Below are 17538 nucleotides of genomic sequence, written 5' to 3' on the forward strand. Positions count from 1 at the left end.
CCTGTGTACTCTTCATCTAGTTTGCCCAATGGCTATGTCTTACGTTAACTATAGTATAATGTCAAAACCAGTAAGTTGACATCTCTACAATGTGTATTATAGTTCTGTGCCATTTTATCACATATGTAGATTCCTGTAACCACCAACATAGTCAAGGTACAGAACTATCGCCACTAAGATCTCCCTTATACCTCCCCTTTATGATCATGTCCTGTCGACAGACCCCAAGACCACCCCCAGGTCTGGTAATTCACAAGAAGGACTTGCAGAACTCATGTACTCCTGGCTGTGTTTTATTACAGTGAAAGGATATTAAACAGGATCAGTGAAGGAAAACAGTGCATTGAGCAGAATTTGGAGGATACCAAGCATGAGTTTCCAAGAGTCTTCTCCCAGTGGAGTTGACAGGGGTACATTTAATCCCTCATCAACAAACTCTGGCAACATGTGTGAAGTGTTTTCTGTTGGGGAAGTTCACTTAAGCCTAAGAGTCCAGGGTTTTTATTGGAGGCTGGTCACATAGGCACAAGCACCCTCATGATTGACCCCGCCCAGAAGGAAAGCAGTATTCACCATACATCACACAATCTGCACAAACTGTCTAGACAAGTTGGTACAGTGTGGATCAAGACTCCAAGCATACAAAACACCCTTATCAGTTAGTACATAAAGATACTCTTAAGACCTTAGTTCCCAGGAGCTGGCCAGGAGTCAGCCACAGAAGCAGGCCCTTCTGAAAATGAGAATGTGCACGATTTGAGCAACTCAGGTCTGCTTGGTTAACTCTTCCTGGATATGGAGAAACAATTCTGGGCCCACAGTGGAGGTGAGGGTTGGGCAGGTTGGGGTAGGTACTGCTTTAGATAGAGTGGCCAGGGAAGGCCTTTCTGAAAGTATGACATGAAAGCTGAGACCTAAATGAGGAGAGGGAAATCAGCATATAAACAGCAAGGGTCACAGCATTTAGGCATTAGAACACTTGTGCAAAGGCCCCCAAAAGAGAGAAATTGAAATGAGGCCTATATTAGTTTTCTGTTGTTGCCATAGCAAGTTACCACAAACTTAACAGCTTAAAACAACACCCAGAGTATTGTAAGTATTTTAAGTCAGCACTCCTGGCCAACTCAGCCAGGTACTCTGTTAAGGCTCTCAAGAGGTCCAAATTAAGATGTCATCCAATCTGGGCTCTTATCTGGAGGCTATGGGGAGAATCTGCTTCCAGACATACTTAAATGTTGGCAGAATTGAGTTTAATGAAGTTATGCAACTGAGGTCTTCATTTCTTTGTTGGCTGTCAGGCAGGGGTCATTCTCAGCTTCTAGAAGCCACTCACATTTCTTACATTTCTCCACCTTCAAAGCCAGCAATGGTTCTTTGAATCTCTTTGACTTCCCATTCTTCCCTCCTCTTCTGCTTTATATTTTAAAAACAATTTTATTGAGGTATAATTCACATACCATAGAATTCACCCATTTAAAGGGCACAATTCAGGACTTCCCTGGTGGCACAGTGGTTAAGAATCCACCTGCCAGTGCAGGGGACACGGGGTTTGAGCCCGGATCCTGGAAGATCTCACATGCCGTGGAGCAACTAAGCCTGTGCGCCACAACTACTGAGCCTGCACTCTAGAGCCCGTGAGCCACAACTACTGAGCTTGTGTGCCACAGCTACTGAAGCCCGTGCCCCTAGAGCCTGTGCTCCGCAACAAGAGAAGCCACTGCAATGAGCAGCCCGTGCACTGCAACAAAGAGTAGCCCCTGTTTGCCGCAACTAGAGAAAGTCCACGCTCAGCAACAAAGACCCAACACAGCCAAAAATAAACAAATGAATAAATTTATTTTAAAAAAGGACACAATTCAAAAGCAACCATCACCACAGCCAACTTTAGAACATTTTCATCATCTCAAAAAGAAACTCCATGCCCTTTAGCTACCTTCTTATTTTGTCCTCTCCCTCTCAGTCCCAAGCAACCACTACTCTACTCCCTGTCTCTCTAGGTTTCCCTGTTCTGGACCTTCATATGAATGGGATCATATAGTGTGTTGTCTTTTTATGACTGGCTTCTTTCACTTAGCATAATGTTTTCAAGTAGTAGTGTTGCAGCATGTGTCAGTTCTTAATTCCTCTTTATGACTGAATAATCCTACCTTGTATGAATATACTACCTTTTGTCTCTTCACCAGTTGGTGGACATTTGGGTTGTTTTCCATATTTAGGCTATAATGAATATTGCTGATATAAACATTCATATACAAGTTTTTATGTGGACATATGTTTTCATTTCTCTTGGAAATATACCTTGGAGTATATACTTTGGAGCAGAATTGCTAGGTAACTAATTAAAATCATTTGAGGGGGGCTTCCCTGGTGGCGTAGCGGTTAAAAATCTGCCTGCCAATACAGGGGACACAGGTTTGAGCCCTGGTCTGGGAAGATCCCACATGCCACAGAGCAACTAAGCCCGTGCACCAGAAGTACTGAGCCTGCGTTCTAGAGCCTGCGAGCTGCAACTACTGAGCCCACGTGCCACAACTACTGAAGCCCACGTGCCTAGAGCCTGTGCTCTGCCACAAGAGAAGCCACCACAATGAGAAGCCTGCACACCGCAGGGAAGAGTAGCCCCCGCTCGCTGCAACTAGAGAAAGCCCATGCACAGCAACGAAGACCCAATGAAGCCAAAAATATTTTTTAAAAAATCATTTGAGGAACTGTCATCTGCACCATTTTACATTCCCATCAGCAATGTATGAGTGTTTCAGTTTCTCCACGTCTTTGTCAACACTTGTTATTATCTGACTTTTTTGTTTTTTTGGTGTTTTTTGGCTGTGTTGGGTCTTCGTTGCTGCATGTGGACTTTCTCTAGTGGCGAGTGGGGGCTACACTTTGTTGCAGTGCACGGGCTTCTTACTGTGGTGGCTTGTGTTGTGGAGCACGGGCTCTAGGCGTGTGGGCTTCAGTAGTTGTGGCGCATGGGCTCAGTAGTTGTGGCACATGAGCTTAGTTGCTCCATGACATGTGGGATCTTCCCAGACCAGGGCTCGAACCCATGTCCCCTGCATTGGCAGGTGGATTCTTAACCACTGTGCCACCAGGGAAGTCCTCTGACTTTTTAATACTAGCCATCCAACTGAATGTGAAGTGGTATCTCACTGTGGTTTTGATTTTGATTTCCCTAATGACTAATGATGTCAAAAGTCATTTAATGTGCTTATTGACCATTGGCATATCTTCCTTGGAGAAGTGTCTATTCAGATCTTTTACCCATTTTAGAAATTGGGTTGTTTATCTTTAAAAATATTGAGTTATAACAGTTCATTACACATTCTGTATACAAGTTCTTTATTAGATACATGATATGCAGATATTTTCTCCCATTCTGTGGGTTGTCTTTTCACTTTCTTGATGGGGTCCTTGGAAGCACAAAAGTTTTTAATTCTGATGAAGTACAATTTATCTATCTTTTCTTTTGTTGTTTATGCTTTTGGTGTCATATCTAAGAATCGAAAATCATGAAATTTTACCTGTGTTTTTGGCCAAGAGTTTTTATAGTTTTAGCTTTTACACTTAGGTCTGTAATCCATTTTTAGTTAACTTTTATACGTGGTATGAGACAAGGGTCTGACCTTATTCTTCTGCATGTGGTGATCCCATTGTCCCAGCACGATTTGTTGAAAAGACTCTTCCATTTGATAGTTGTGACCATAGATGTGTGGGTTTATTTCTGGACTCACAGTTCTATTCCATTGCTCCACATGTCTGTCCTTGTGCCAGTTCCACACTGTTTTGATTATCACAGGTTCGTAGTAAGTTTTGAAATTGGTAACTGTAAGTGTTCCTACATTCTTTTTCAAGATTGTTTTGACTCTTCTGGGTTCCTGTCCTCTTCTGCATTTAGGGTTCATGTGCTTATATTGGCCTCACCTGGAAAATCAGGATAATCTCTCTATTTTAAGGTCAACCAATTAGTAATCTTGTCTGGAAAGTCTTTTTTTGGCCATGTGAGATAACATAATCACAGGTGTAAAACAGAGTGAAGGTCATGGGGGCACAAAGCCTATGAGGCTTAGATTTGTGAAAAGGTAGGAGCAGAAGTTGGATAGAGGGGTATGAATGGAAGTTTCAGAAATGTTAATTTGTCCGAAGTCACATTTCAGAGCTGGGATTTGAATGCAGATTTGACTGATCTCCATGTTCTCATGTGCACATCAAATTGGTCTTCGTAGACACATAGCTATTATTTTTAAGTTTTCATCTTAACCTGTTGAGTTCTTAGTATATGCTAAGTAGTCCTCACAGCAATTCTACTATGTTTTTCTAGCTCTTACATAGTACCTGGGCAAGTCTCTGAATGCAGGTAATAGGCTCTCCTGTAGCTGGCATAAGAAAAAACCAGTCAGGGATCAAGGGGTATGTTTCAGAATCTGAGGGTAGGCAAGCAGCTAAACCTTAGCAAAGGATTGGAACTGAGAAATGGAAACCCCTCAAGACCTAGAGAGCATTTTTCTTCTGCCATTTTTCTCTGCTTCTTGTTGTATATCTTGTATACCAGTCTGTTGTATCTGCAGACCACTGGTTACTCAGACCACTTGTTGGAAGGTGGTCATGCCACAACTTCTCCATCAGTCAAGAGAACAGCCCAGACTTAGTCCCATTTCCAAAACTTCATTTTGGGTCAAGTGTCCACCTCTGGATCAATCAGCTGTGGCCCTGCGGTGGTGAGGGAGGAGGGACTGCACCATATACAAGCACGGCAGCTGACCTTTGTAGATTTGGGGAACAGTTCCCTGACGAAAGGGAAGTTGCTGACACGTGTTAGGTAGACTCCCTAAAATGTGTTCATTTTAGTAACAGACCTGTGCTATAGTCTTTGTAGTATAAAAAAATTTAAACTTACTGAATTGGTATAAGGAAAAAACAGATATTTCTTTTTGCTTACTCCTCTTGGAATTGAAGAAAGGGACCACAGGATGTTGATGGTGAGATTAGCTCAGACTCTCAAAATAGTTTGATGGCACTCAGGACCTAGTACAAGTGTAAGCTTTTGTGATGTCCCTGCCACTTACTACCTTTTTGATTGAACAGATCATAATTTCTCAGTCTCAGTGTCTTTATCTGTATTATAATAGGAGAAAGTAGACGGTCTTTGAAGTTTCTTAACTTATCATTCTAGACTCTGGCTATATTTTGTTATTCTTCCTTTCTACCTCAGCCTCATTTACTAAATGATAAGTGCGATAGATCTAAATCCTGTCCTTGGAGGGCTTTAATCTCATAGAGGCAGTGAAGAGTATTTGTAAATGTGCAGGTCTCCCTGCCATGTCTCATTAGTTAACTCTTACAGACCCTACTGCCAGAGTGTGCTGCCATCCCTCCCCTTTCCATTCCCACTGTATTACTTCTATTATTATAACCTCTTAACTGTATTTGTCTCTTGATCACTATCCCTGTCTCCTGTTCTGCACTTTTCCCCAATCCAAACTAGAAATTGCCTCTCAAATTTAAAAAAAATTTAAAAATCATACAGTAAAGTTGAATTTTGGGGGAGTATACAGTTCTATGAATTTAAAAACATGTATAGATTTATGTAAACACCTCCATAATCGGAATACAGAACAGTTCTATCACCTCTAAAAAAGTTTCTTGTGCTATTCCTTTATAGACATCCTCCCTCCAGCCCTAATTCCTAACGAACCCTGATTATACAGTATGTAAACTTTTTTCAAAAATATTTATTTTATTTACTTTATTTATTTATTTATTTTGGCTGCGCCAGGTCTTATTTGCAGTATGTGGGATCTTCGTTGCAGCGTGTGGGATCTTTAGTTGCGGAACGCAGGCTTCTTAGTTGCAGCATGCATGTGGGATCTGGTTCCCCGACCAGGGATTGAACCCGAGCCCCCTGCTTTGGGAGTGTGGAATATTACCCACGGGACCACCAGGGAAGTCCCTACAGTAAGTAAACTGTTAAAACTGGCTTCATTCACTCATCATAAAGCCTTTGAGATTTCATCCAAGTTGTTGGGTATGTTTTGTTGTTGTTGTTGTTTTTGCTGAGTAGCATTCCATTGCATGGATGTACCACACAGTTTGTTTATTCATTCATCTATTGAAGGATATTTTGGTTGTTTCCATTTTTTAATGATCATAAATAATGTTACTAGAAACATTTTTATATAGATTTTTGAGTGAACATCAGTTTTATTTCTCTGGAGGAAATAACTGGGAATAGGATTGCTAACTTTTTATGCAACTACCAAATTGTTTTCCATGGTGGTTGTACTATTTGCATCCCACTAGGAGGCTTCTAGTTGCTCTGCATCCTTGCTACCACTTGCTATTGTTCTTAATTTTAGCCATTCTGATAGGTGTGAAGTGAAATCTCACGGTGGTTTTAATTTACATTTCTCTAACGGATGATGATGTTGAACAACTTTTCATGTGCTTATTTGCCATGTTGTCAAGAACTGTGACTGACATGGGTTTTTCCCCTCTTAAACGTAACAAGTTAGCCTGCCAGTTTCATGGATGCTGGCAGAAGTCATGAGACTCTGGAGTCGGAGACAAATGTTCTATTTATAGATGTTTATTTATTAACATAACAATAAACATCTATTATAGATGTTTATTTATTGATGTTCTATTTATAGAACCTTAATAAAACAAGCTTCATCTCACATGGGCTACCCTTGCCCCCAAGTCCCATGGGGCTGGTGTCACAGCTGAGGAACCTAAGCTTAAGGAACCCAAATCCTTTATAATGGGCAGCTAACAAACCCACCTGACTTTTGACCTGGAGGGAAACATTATATCTATTTTACTTGACAGTAAACAAACTTGCCCTTTCTCTGGAGGGAGACAGTGATCTGTTCCTCCTGAGAATGTTAGATATGCAAACATCCTTGAAGAGATAGTCTGTTACAAAGGCCTCTTGTACAGAAATGTGAGACACCCGTGGAGAATTGTCTCCCAATGTGTATACCTTCTTTGGATAAGTCTGTTCAAATCTTTTGCCCATTTTTAAAATTCGGTGGTTTTTCTTTCTGTTGAGTTTTGAGAATTCTTTATATATTCTGGATGCAAGTCCTTTGTCAGATATATGATTTGCGAGTATTTTCTACCAGTCTGTAGTTTGTCTTTTCATTTTCCACACAGTGTCATTGGAGAAGCAAAAGTTTTTAGTTTTGCTGCCAAGTTTGGACTTCAGGTTCCAACCCTACTTCTGTGAGCTGTGGTTTCCACGTTGGTTCATTTTTCAGAGGCTTCGCAGTGCTATTTTGATCTGTTTCCTGTGTGTGTCAGTCTGAAACGTGTGCAGTGGTCTCTGTTAATGTGAATTTTAGTCTCTGATCCTGAATAGCATCAGACCCATGCACACATTTTCAGCTTGCTTTCTTGAGTTCTCCTCATTGATTCCTCCTGTATTTTTAAAGTTCTCTCGGGGCTCATCTTCTCTCCTCTGGGTGGAAGGCTGTGGAATTAGTTACCCTGCTCTGTCTTGTACTCCCATCACTGTCTAGGAGACTAGAGAGTGGGAAAAATGGATAGTGCCCCTTCCTCCGAGTTTAGCTCCTACAGTCTCTCATTCCAGCTGCTTCTGTGGACACCATGTGATTGCTCATGGCTCAAGAGAAGGAGGAAAAAAAATGACAAGGAAATGGAGGGATTTTCATATTTCCTCTCAGCGTTAGGAGTTCCCGTTCTCATTCTTTGAGCCAGAGCTAGAGGAGTTCTCTCTGTGCCCTGGTGTCCATTTCTGGGTTGGCTTGGTGATACTGGAGGGGGAAAAAAGGGTAAACTCACTGAGGATTCAGTGATACACTGAATTCTGGTCTTCTTCCTTAATTCTTCTCCTTTTTGCCTTTGAGAATCCTCAAAAATAGTGCTTAGCGCATGCCATCTAGGATTTGTAGCTGGACTACACCTGTGAAGTCTCTCTTCCCCACACCCTGCGGCTGCTCATGTCTGTCCTCGTATTTTTTTCTTATATTTATTTTTATCCTTGATTTCCTTCTCGGGAAATCACCCGTCTGCCTGCATACCTTAATGTTCAGCGGAAGATTGTTGTTTGTTCAAAGACTGAATTTGTGCACAAACATCTCTAGCCAGTAAGGCTTCCATTGTCTGGCCAACAGAGACTGTGCATACACACAGGAGATGCGAGAGAGCCGGTCGGAGGCTTGAAGTTTGAATGCATTCCTTGGTTCACACTTTGATCCATCAGCAGAGAGGAAGTTTTGTCCATCTTTATAGTTGATTTTGGTGGAGAGGACTTATTGTCCTCCTCACTTCATACTGGAAGACAGAACTCCACCTCTCAAGTTTTATGTCTTAAAATAGACACCTATCCTGATTTCCCCTTTTCAGTGAAACAACAATGCTGTAACCCAGACTCTTGCCTGCAGTTTTAAAAAGCCATCATAATTGAACTTCACACGTAACTGCTTCTGTTTACCTCCTACTTATACACATCATTCATGTTCTGCATTTGCTGTCCTGTCTCTGAGTGTTTTGCAAAAGATGTTCTTCCTGTCTGGAATGTCTTTCCTCTTTTGTGTCATCGCTCCAAGACCCTCTAAGCCTCAACTCAAGGCTTTTGAAGGTCTACATCCCCCACCTTTCACTCCCTGGCCCAGGTGGTCTCTCTATGCTCCCTAAGTCAGAATGACCTCACCTTCTCCCGCCACCCCTTGGTTTCATAGCACTTTTCTCTTTTTCTTCATTGTTCATGCTGCCTGTGTTTTTGTTTATGAATTTTCACATCTAATAAAATGGAGATAATATCTACCTTGGTTTTTGTGAGAAATAATTATACTGAGTACCTGTCACAATATTAGGCATGTAGTGAGTGGTGGCAAACAGTAGGGCCTTGAATGCCGTCTCAAGGAGTTTAGATTCTATTCTGATGCTTAATTACACTTGGTTTTCTTGGTGAATGTTAAATTATCTCATTTGGGACAAAGTATTCACTTTTATATCGTTGAAATGAAGTTGTCTTTTTGAGCCAAATACATAATGTAGTAAGAACACAGTGTATTTCAAGAAGATTGTACTTTGTCCCTTAGGTTTAAAATGGTAGCAAATGAGAAGGACCTATTAGTCCCCCTCTTTTTAATATTAAAATCTTTTTTTATTGTGGTAAAAAACACATAACATGAAATTTACCACGTTAACCATTTTTAAAGTGTACAGGGTGCTTCCCTGGTGGCGCAGCGGTTGAGAATCTGCCTGCCAATGCAGGGGACACGGGTTCGAGCCTTGGTCTGGGAAGATCCCACATGACACGGAGCAACTAAGCCCGTGTGCCACAACTACTGAGCCTGCACTCTAGAGCTTGCGAGCCACAGCTACTGAGGCCACGTGCCACAACTATTGAAGCCTGTGTGCCCTAGAGCCCGTGCTCTGCAACAAGAGAAGCCACTGCAGTGAGAAGCCCGCACACCGCAACGAAGAGTAGCCCCTGCTCGCCACAACTAGAGAAAGCCTGCACGCAGCAATGAAGACCCAGTGCAGCCATAAATTAATTAATTAATTAAAAAATAAAGTGTACAGTAGTGTTAACTATGTGCACCTTGTACAACAGATCTCTAGAACTTTTTTGTCTGGCAAAACTGAAACCCTATACCCATTGAACAGCAACTCCTCTTTGCCTCCCTTCCCCCAGCCCCTGGCAACCATCATTCTACTTTCTCGTTTTGAGAGTTTGACTAATTTGGATACCTCATGTAGGTGGAATAATGTCTTTGATTTGCCTTTTCGTGATTGGCTACTTGACATAATATTCTCAAGGTTCATCCATGTTGTATCATGTGATAGGATTTCCTTCTTTTTTAAGGCTATATAATATTCCATTGTATATACCATGTTTTCTTCATCCATTCATCCTGTGTTTATACATTCATCCTTTGATGAATATTTAGATTGCTTGGCTGTTGTGAATAATGCTTGAATGTTGTGAATAACAACTCTTGGCTGTTGTGAATAATGCTCAGTGAACATGAGTGAGCAGGTATCTCTTCAAGATCCTGTTTTCAGTTCTTTCTTTTGGGTGTATACCCAGAAGTGAGATTGCTGGATCATATGATAATTCTATTTCTAATTTTTTGAGGAACCACCGTACTGTTTTCTCCAGTGGCTGTGCCATTTTACATTCCCACCAACTGTACACAAGGGTTCCAATTTCTCCACATCCTTGCCAACACTTGTTATCACTTGTTATTTGTGTTCTTTTTTTTTTTTTTGCGGTACGCAGGCCTCTCGCTGTTGTGGCCTCTCCCGTTGCGGAGCACAGGCTCCGGACGCGCAGGCTCAGCGGCCATGGCTCACGGGCCTAGCCGCTCCGCGGCATGTGGGATCCTCCTGGACTGGGGCACGAACCCACATCCCCTGCATCGGCAGGCAGACTTCCAACCGCTGCGCCACCAGGGAAGCCCTATTTGTGTTCTTTTTGATGATAGTCATTCTATCAGGTGTGTGGTGATATCTCCTTGTGGTTTTGATTTGCATTTACCTGATGATTAGTGACATCGAGCGTCTTTTCACATGTTGGCTATTTGTACGTCTTCTTTGGGGAATTGTCTGTTCATGGCCTTTGCTAATGTTTTTTTTTTTTTTTTTTTTTTTTTATGGTGCCGGCCTCTCATTGTTGTGGCCCCTCCCGTTTCAGAGCACAGGCTCCAGACACGCAGGCCCAGCGGCCATGGCTCACGGGCCCAGCCGCTCTGTGGCATGTGGGATCCTCCCGGACCGGGGCACGAACCCATGTCCCCTGCATTGGCAGGCGGGCTCTCAACCACTGCGCCACCAGGGAAGCCCAACCTTTGCTAATTTTTAATTGGATTTTTGTTGTTGTTGTGGTTGAGTTTTAGGAGTTCTTTACATATTCTGGATATTAACCTCTTATCAGATATATGGTTTGCAGATATTTTATCCCATTCTATAGGTTGCCTTTTCACTCTATTGATTCCTGTGTAGAAGTTTTTAAGTTTGATGTAGTCCCATTTGTCTATTTTTTTTTTTTTTTTTTTTTTTTGAGGTATGCGGGCCTCTCACTGTTGTGGCCTCTCCCGTTGCGGAGCACAGGCTCCGGACGCACAGGCTCAGCGGCCATAGCTCACGGGCTTAGTTGCTCCGCGGCACGTGGGATCTTCCCGGACCAGGGCACGAACCCGTGTCTCCTGCATCGGCAGGCGGATTCTCAACCACTGCGCCACCAGGGAAGCCCCCATTTGTCTATTTTTGCTCTTGATGCTTGTACTTTTGGTGTCATATCCAAGAAATTGTCTCCAAATCTAATGTTGTGAAGTTTTTCCCCTATGTTTTCTTCTAGGAGTTTCATAGTTTCATGTCTTCTGTTTAGGTTTTTAATCCAATATTAGTCCTCTTAAAGTGTTCTTTATATTATTGGGCAGGAATAAGAAGTTTGTTCTTTAGTATGATGATAATTTGCAATATTTAAACTTTCTTTTTCCCTCCTTCCCTCCCTCTCTCATTTCTTCCATTATAGCTTGAAGATGATAGACTCATTCATTTTTTTTTCTTAATTGCTTCACTGTGAGTAGAATGATAGTGATTTCATTTTCAACAAAACTTTCTTGTTTGCTCTTTGATTAACAGGAAGAAGATGAGCCTTAAGTCTGAACGCCGAGGAATTCATGTGGATCAGTCAGAACTCCTATGCAAGAAAGGATGTGGTTATTATGGCAACCCTGCTTGGCAGGGTTTCTGCTCCAAGTGCTGGAGGGAGGAGTACCACAAAGCCAGGCAGAAGCAGATTCAGGAGGATTGGGAACTAGCAGAGCGGTAAAAGGACTTAACTAGGGGTGGTTTAACAGTGATATAACTGGATACATAGCTCTGTCATTGTCAGAATACATTTTTTTCTTCTGTTTTGATCTCTCAGCAAGTCAGTTTAATATTAAGAGAAATGAATTTTTTCCCCTCATTCAGCGTTTAATGAGTAGCTTTCAGTGATTTCTTTATTTTGTCTTTGTCTTAACTTTTAATCGTTCTGTGTTTGGGATGCATTAGTCTTAGTTCTCTAATAAAGACAGTAAGCTCCTTGGAGTGAAGAATGGAGATAAACATATTTTGTGGTGAAAGATTAAATGAGGTTATTGCACATGACTTTCATCAAGCATTATTTTCCTCGTTCTTTTAATATATCCAGCATGGCATCTTGGCACAGTGATAAGCACATAATAATAGAAACCTGTTGATTTGTATATATAATCCTTACATTACGGAAATTTAACTTTTCTTTAAAAAATGGCATTTGTTAGTATTATGCAGAAATTTAAAACAGAATGTCTAGTGAGCATAGGAACTAATAAAATACCATGAATAATGTTAATCCTTTACCAAAGCATCCTAGAAACTGTGAAGCTTCTCTATAAAAGAAAGACTGATCTCTGACAGCTTTTGCTAGTTTTTTTAATATTTAATCAGGTGTATTTGTTGAGTGATTACTTTGCTACCATCTGTGACGAACTCAGTATTATAAAGTACACTTGCTGCTTTTAGTGAATCCATAGTCAGTCAAAGAGAAAATATAGACATAGAACATTAACTATTTCCTCGGGTTTCCCATTGCATTCCTGATATTCTCTGTAGCTGATCCTATTTTAGAAAGAAGGTAGAGGCCACTAGTCATGAATTCCCTTAGCTTTCTCCCTTGTTATCAAACTGTACTAGTGTCTTTATATTAACTTCTGTTTTGTCTCAGAGAAAGATGTGTCCCTATTCCATTCTCACACCAACACCTCTACCTGTGCTTTTGTTGCTGTTTCTTACTGCTTCCAATTGCGACCTTTCCTACACTTTCTCATATTTGAACAGGCATGAGAATCACCTGGAAAGCTTGTAAAAACGATGGTCACTGAACCTCACACTCAGAATCTCTGACTCTCGTAGGTTGGGAGTGAGGCCTGAGAATTTGCATTTTTAACAAGTTCCCAGGTGATGTTGATGTTGCTGTCTGGGGAATCCACTTTGAGAACCATAGTTCTATAGATAGCCTTTGAGATTTACTATAAATACCTCAAATTCAGCTGGTCCAAGGCAAGATTCCTTGCTTTCATTTACTCTAATCCCCACTCCCAGCAGTTCCTCCTAACCCTCCTCCAGTATCAATTAACAACATCACTATTTATTCAGTTGGCTAAAAAACATTAGTCATTATTAATTTCTCCTTCACCTCCCACACTGTTTACAACTAATTAAGCAAGTTCTGCTTATTCTAGCTAAGAGAAGTATTTTGAATTTCATCCTTTCCTATTTTCCAGGTTCTTATTTCTCTCACTTAAATCTTTGTAATATATTCTTAATTATTGTCTCTGTCCCTAGTCTCTCTGCCCCTCAAGTTGTCACACAGCTACCTGCATTACCTTTAAAACACAGATCAGATAATGGTAACCTACTAGATTACAGTCTTTCTTGGTTCCCCACCACATGATGAAATCCAGGATTATAGCAGGCTTGGCAGTCAAGGTTTCTTACCACCTGCTGCCTAACTGTACATCCAGCATCATAGTCCATCACACCGTCAGTGATCTGACTGTGTTGAATGAACTTGGTCCACAACAAAAGCCACATCCTTCACATTTGTAGTACCTTCTTCCTGGAATGCCCTTTTACTTGGCGGAATCCTCTTGATCCTTCTAAGACTGGCCTAAATGTCACCATTATAAAACCTTGTTGGACTCCTTCAGCAGATTTAGTTTATTTTTTCCTATGTTCTCATAGCACTTGGGTTTTGCTCTCTACTATAATAGGCACTGTTAGATTATGTGGTAATTATTTATTTGTCTTTTTCTCTCTTCCAACCTTGAGGTTGTCAGGGAAAAGGACTAGACTTTATTTGCTTTATGTAACACTAGTACAATTGCTGAGTGAACATGATCCATGGAGAAGGTCCCTTTTGAAGTTTGTAGTAGCACATAGGAGAGCTTCCTATCAGAGACCTCAGACCTATTTGGTGTATTTAGCCTCTAGTTCTACAAATTTTAGATCCCCAGTTCATTGAGTTATTACCTTTAGATACAAGCAGAACTTGGAGAATTATCAGGGTTAAACTTCACGTCTTCTTGAATTACAGACTACAGCGGGAGGAAGAAGAGGCCTTTGCCAGCAGTCAGAGCAGCCAAGGGGCCCAATCCCTCACATTTTCCAAGTTTGAAGAAAAGAAAACCAATGAGAAGACCCGCAAGGTTACCACAGTGAAGAAATTCTTCAGTGCTTCATCCAGGGTTGGATCAAAGAAGGGTAATTTTCTGATTCTCTTTTTTCTTTTGTGCCCAAAGAGGTATAGAGTAGATCCACAGTGTATGTGGGCTCAGTTTTTTAATTTCTGTAAGCGTTCAGACAATATCAATGTAGACTTGAGATGTTGGGTATGAGGTGCAGATGACATATGAAATCTCTTTTGTTGGAGGATATTGTGTTTTAGAGAACTTATTTATTCTATAGGAGGAATAAAGATAATTGAAATATGTAGTTTTGTTTATAAAATTCATTCCCATCCCATCTGTTTGGATGTTTTATTTTTTGTGCCTTTAATTTTTGGATATTGGTTTATTCTCCTTTGTTTAATATCCTCACTATCCATACCTTATCAGAAATGACTGTTTCTAGGCTTAAAGCTGTCTAAAAAAGTTTTCTGAGAGCTTATTAGAGAGACAGCCTGTGTGTTGAGGAAATACTACGTAGAGAACATGTAGGAAAAGGCTCACTTTTGTACATACTTGACCTTATTCATCCTACTTCTTAAAATTCCATATTAAACAAGCAGGAAGATTCTCACTAGTGAGCAGATTGGCTAGTTGAAGTGGCCTAGCAGGAAACAAGAAAGAATGTCTGTTGTTAGGGCTTAGTCTCTGAACCTTTCTGTTGGTAATCAGAGCTATGCAGTAAATTTTTTTGTGTGTGTGGTACGCGGGCCTCTCACTGTTGTGGCCTCTCCCGTGGCGGAGCACAGGCTCCGGACACGCAGGCTCAGCGGCCATGGTTCACAGACCCAGCCGCTCCACGGCATGTGGGGTCTTCCCAGACCGGGGCACGAACCTGTGTCCCCTGCATCGGCAGGCGGATTCTCAACCACTGCGCCACCAGGGAAGCCCCAATATGCAGTAAATTTGAAATGGTGAGGGATACTGGGAACCAACACTGATGCTATCGGTAGAGCTGTTCTCTTAGACACTCCCTTGCACCCCCTCACCCCCTGCCCCCCAACCTGGGGTAATTGTCATGAGATTTTTGGTCTGCTTAAAGGAAGGGGCATAATAATATCACACCTTAAAAAAATTAATAATAATACTATCACACCTTAAGATCTTTTCTGGTCTTTCGGATTTAATGACTATTGTTTTTTGTTTTATTAAAAGGAACAATTGCTTATCGAAAAACACAGCACTTCTCTTTAATAGAGGCAAACCTTTAAACAATCTTTTTGTTCACGTGATTAATTTGGAGTTGTTCTTGGTTGGCTGTCACTCAGCAGTTTTCTCTACAGTAGTAAAAAGGGAAATAATCAGTACCTGCTAGAGATTAAATGTATTTGATAGGAATGTATTTGGCTCATGATTTATTTGTTAGAAGATAGTGTAGTAGGGTGATTAAAACTGTAAGCTTTGGAGTCACCCTGGTTTGAGTCTCAGCTTTGCAGTTTGCTAGCTGTGTGACCTTAAGCAAGCTAATCTCTTTAAGCCCTGTCTATTCTGAGGGACAGTAATACCTATCATAGGCATGTCTTGAGGATTAAATGAGCCGATGTGTGTACAGAGTTCAGTGCAGTACCTGACACACATGGTTAATCTCCAGTGTTAGCTATTTTTAAATGCCTGTTGTTTTTCTGACAAAATAATCTCTGCTGGTAAGGAGCTCAAAGGTATTGATCAAAGCCATTCATTCCTATTTAGCTTAAATTCTGTTTCCTACTTTGAGAAAGTCTCATTAACCTTATGAATTTATAAATGTATGATGAAATGGTATATGACAACAGATGAAATAGTAAAGAAATTCGAAAACCATCAGCTGTAACTGCCACATTTTACAGATGACAGTGTGAAAGCCCATAAAGGTTAACTAATTTACCCAGGGTGATATAATGAGTTGATGTATTAGACCTCAGGTCTCCTAACTCCTGGTTAAGCTTTTTTCCATTGTATCCCTTGACCTTGAAATATGTGTTTTTATCTATAACTATATCTGTGTCTGTATCTAGATAGATAGATAGATAATGAAGTTTCTATTACTGAAGTGCTTAATAGTCACATACATTCATTGACTATACTTGGCAATTTAAAAAAATCATGTCCTAAGACCTTCTGTACAGTATGCATTATATTATGGAGAGAAGATTTGTACTTTAAAAGAAAAACTTCAAGTGATTTTTATCTTAAAAACTTTTATGTGGAATAGTTCTTACCTTTTTTCTCTTTAGAATGATAGATTTTTACTTTATATTTTTTTGATCTTTAGCTGTTTTTTTGTCTGTAGAAAGCATATGGTGAGAAAGACCTCAAAGCGTTGGGGGGAAAAAATTGATGTGTGTGCATTAGAAAAGAGGATGCTGTTGGATCTTTGTTTCACAGATTGCTTATGTAACTCTGCCAGGCGAACTTTGCATTTCAGGCTGATTATTTGTTTCGCCTTTGCATGTGGATAAAGTTAGCCTATACTAAATGCAGTTTTAATTTATTGACTCTATAGACTACAATCAACCTTTTGTGTTCTGTATTCTTTATTTCACTTTGTTAATTCAAGATGTCCTTGCTCTTAATATTTTGCTTGCTTCTATTGGTAGCATGAAAGAAAGCTCTTAAGCCAGGGCAGATTGGTAGTATATAGAAGACAAATGACCTTCTAAGGGATTTGAAAACTATTTTAACTTCCTGTTAGAATTGGCTGTCCCTCCAGAAGAGGTAAATGAAACAGCTTGACTGTAAAGACTCAGAGAATTTACTTTTAGTTCTTTACTCTCCAAAGTAAGGTTGAGTGAGCTATAGTTAGAGTAAATCATAGGGGGTCAGCCAAGTCAAAATACTTGCTCATATGTTCCAAAATGCCCTTTTCTTTTGGAGCTCAAGTAGATGTTGTCACCCAGAGCAGACTCTTGTGTACATCTTTTACAAACTAATCTACAAGCAGTGCTCTAAGGAGGAATATCTTTTCTTTTTTTAGAATTAAAATACCAATCTTTCTACTCAGACCTTAGAGTCTAAATACTATTCTTCACTGAAGTGAATTAAGGTTCCTTGGAGAAATGACTGATTCTGGAACTTGAGGTGGGAAAAGGGCCCCTCAGAAATGTTGGGGACAGGTCAAAGGCCCAGAAGTCAGCTTGAATGGGTTCCCAATGGCCAAAGACAATAAATGGAGTGTAAATGAATAAAACAATAATCCATTAGTCCGTCCAACTAATAAAATAGATAAATAATTAAATAAAGAAGAGGAGAACCTTACCATAGAATCTTGACTAATAAATATAAGAGTGATGGCGATAGAAAATCACCATTTTGTAGTCATCTTAATAAGAATTGATTC

General features: G+C 40.5%; 1 protein-coding gene across 19 annotated transcripts in view; it reads left to right on the top strand.

Annotated features, from left to right (window-relative positions):
• RABGEF1 (RAB guanine nucleotide exchange factor 1) overlaps positions 1-17538 on the top strand; it is a 106820-nt gene that overhangs the window by 39428 nt on the left and 49854 nt on the right. For 17 of the 19 annotated variants that reach the window (XM_067011864.1, XM_059036640.2, XM_059036642.2 and 14 more), the window contains 2 exons: positions 11614-11799; positions 14093-14259. In XM_067011864.1, coding sequence (XP_066867965.1) covers positions 11614-11799; positions 14093-14259 — 353 coding nt within the window. Of the gene's footprint in view, positions 1-5773; positions 5953-11613; positions 11800-14092; positions 14260-17538 lie in introns of those variants that run through there. The other 2 variants (XM_067011871.1, XM_067011875.1) reach the window with 1 other exon arrangement.

This window comes from Kogia breviceps, chromosome 14 (assembly GCF_026419965.1).
Source record: "Kogia breviceps isolate mKogBre1 chromosome 14, mKogBre1 haplotype 1, whole genome shotgun sequence".
Lineage (NCBI taxonomy): Eukaryota > Metazoa > Chordata > Mammalia > Artiodactyla > Physeteridae > Kogia > Kogia breviceps.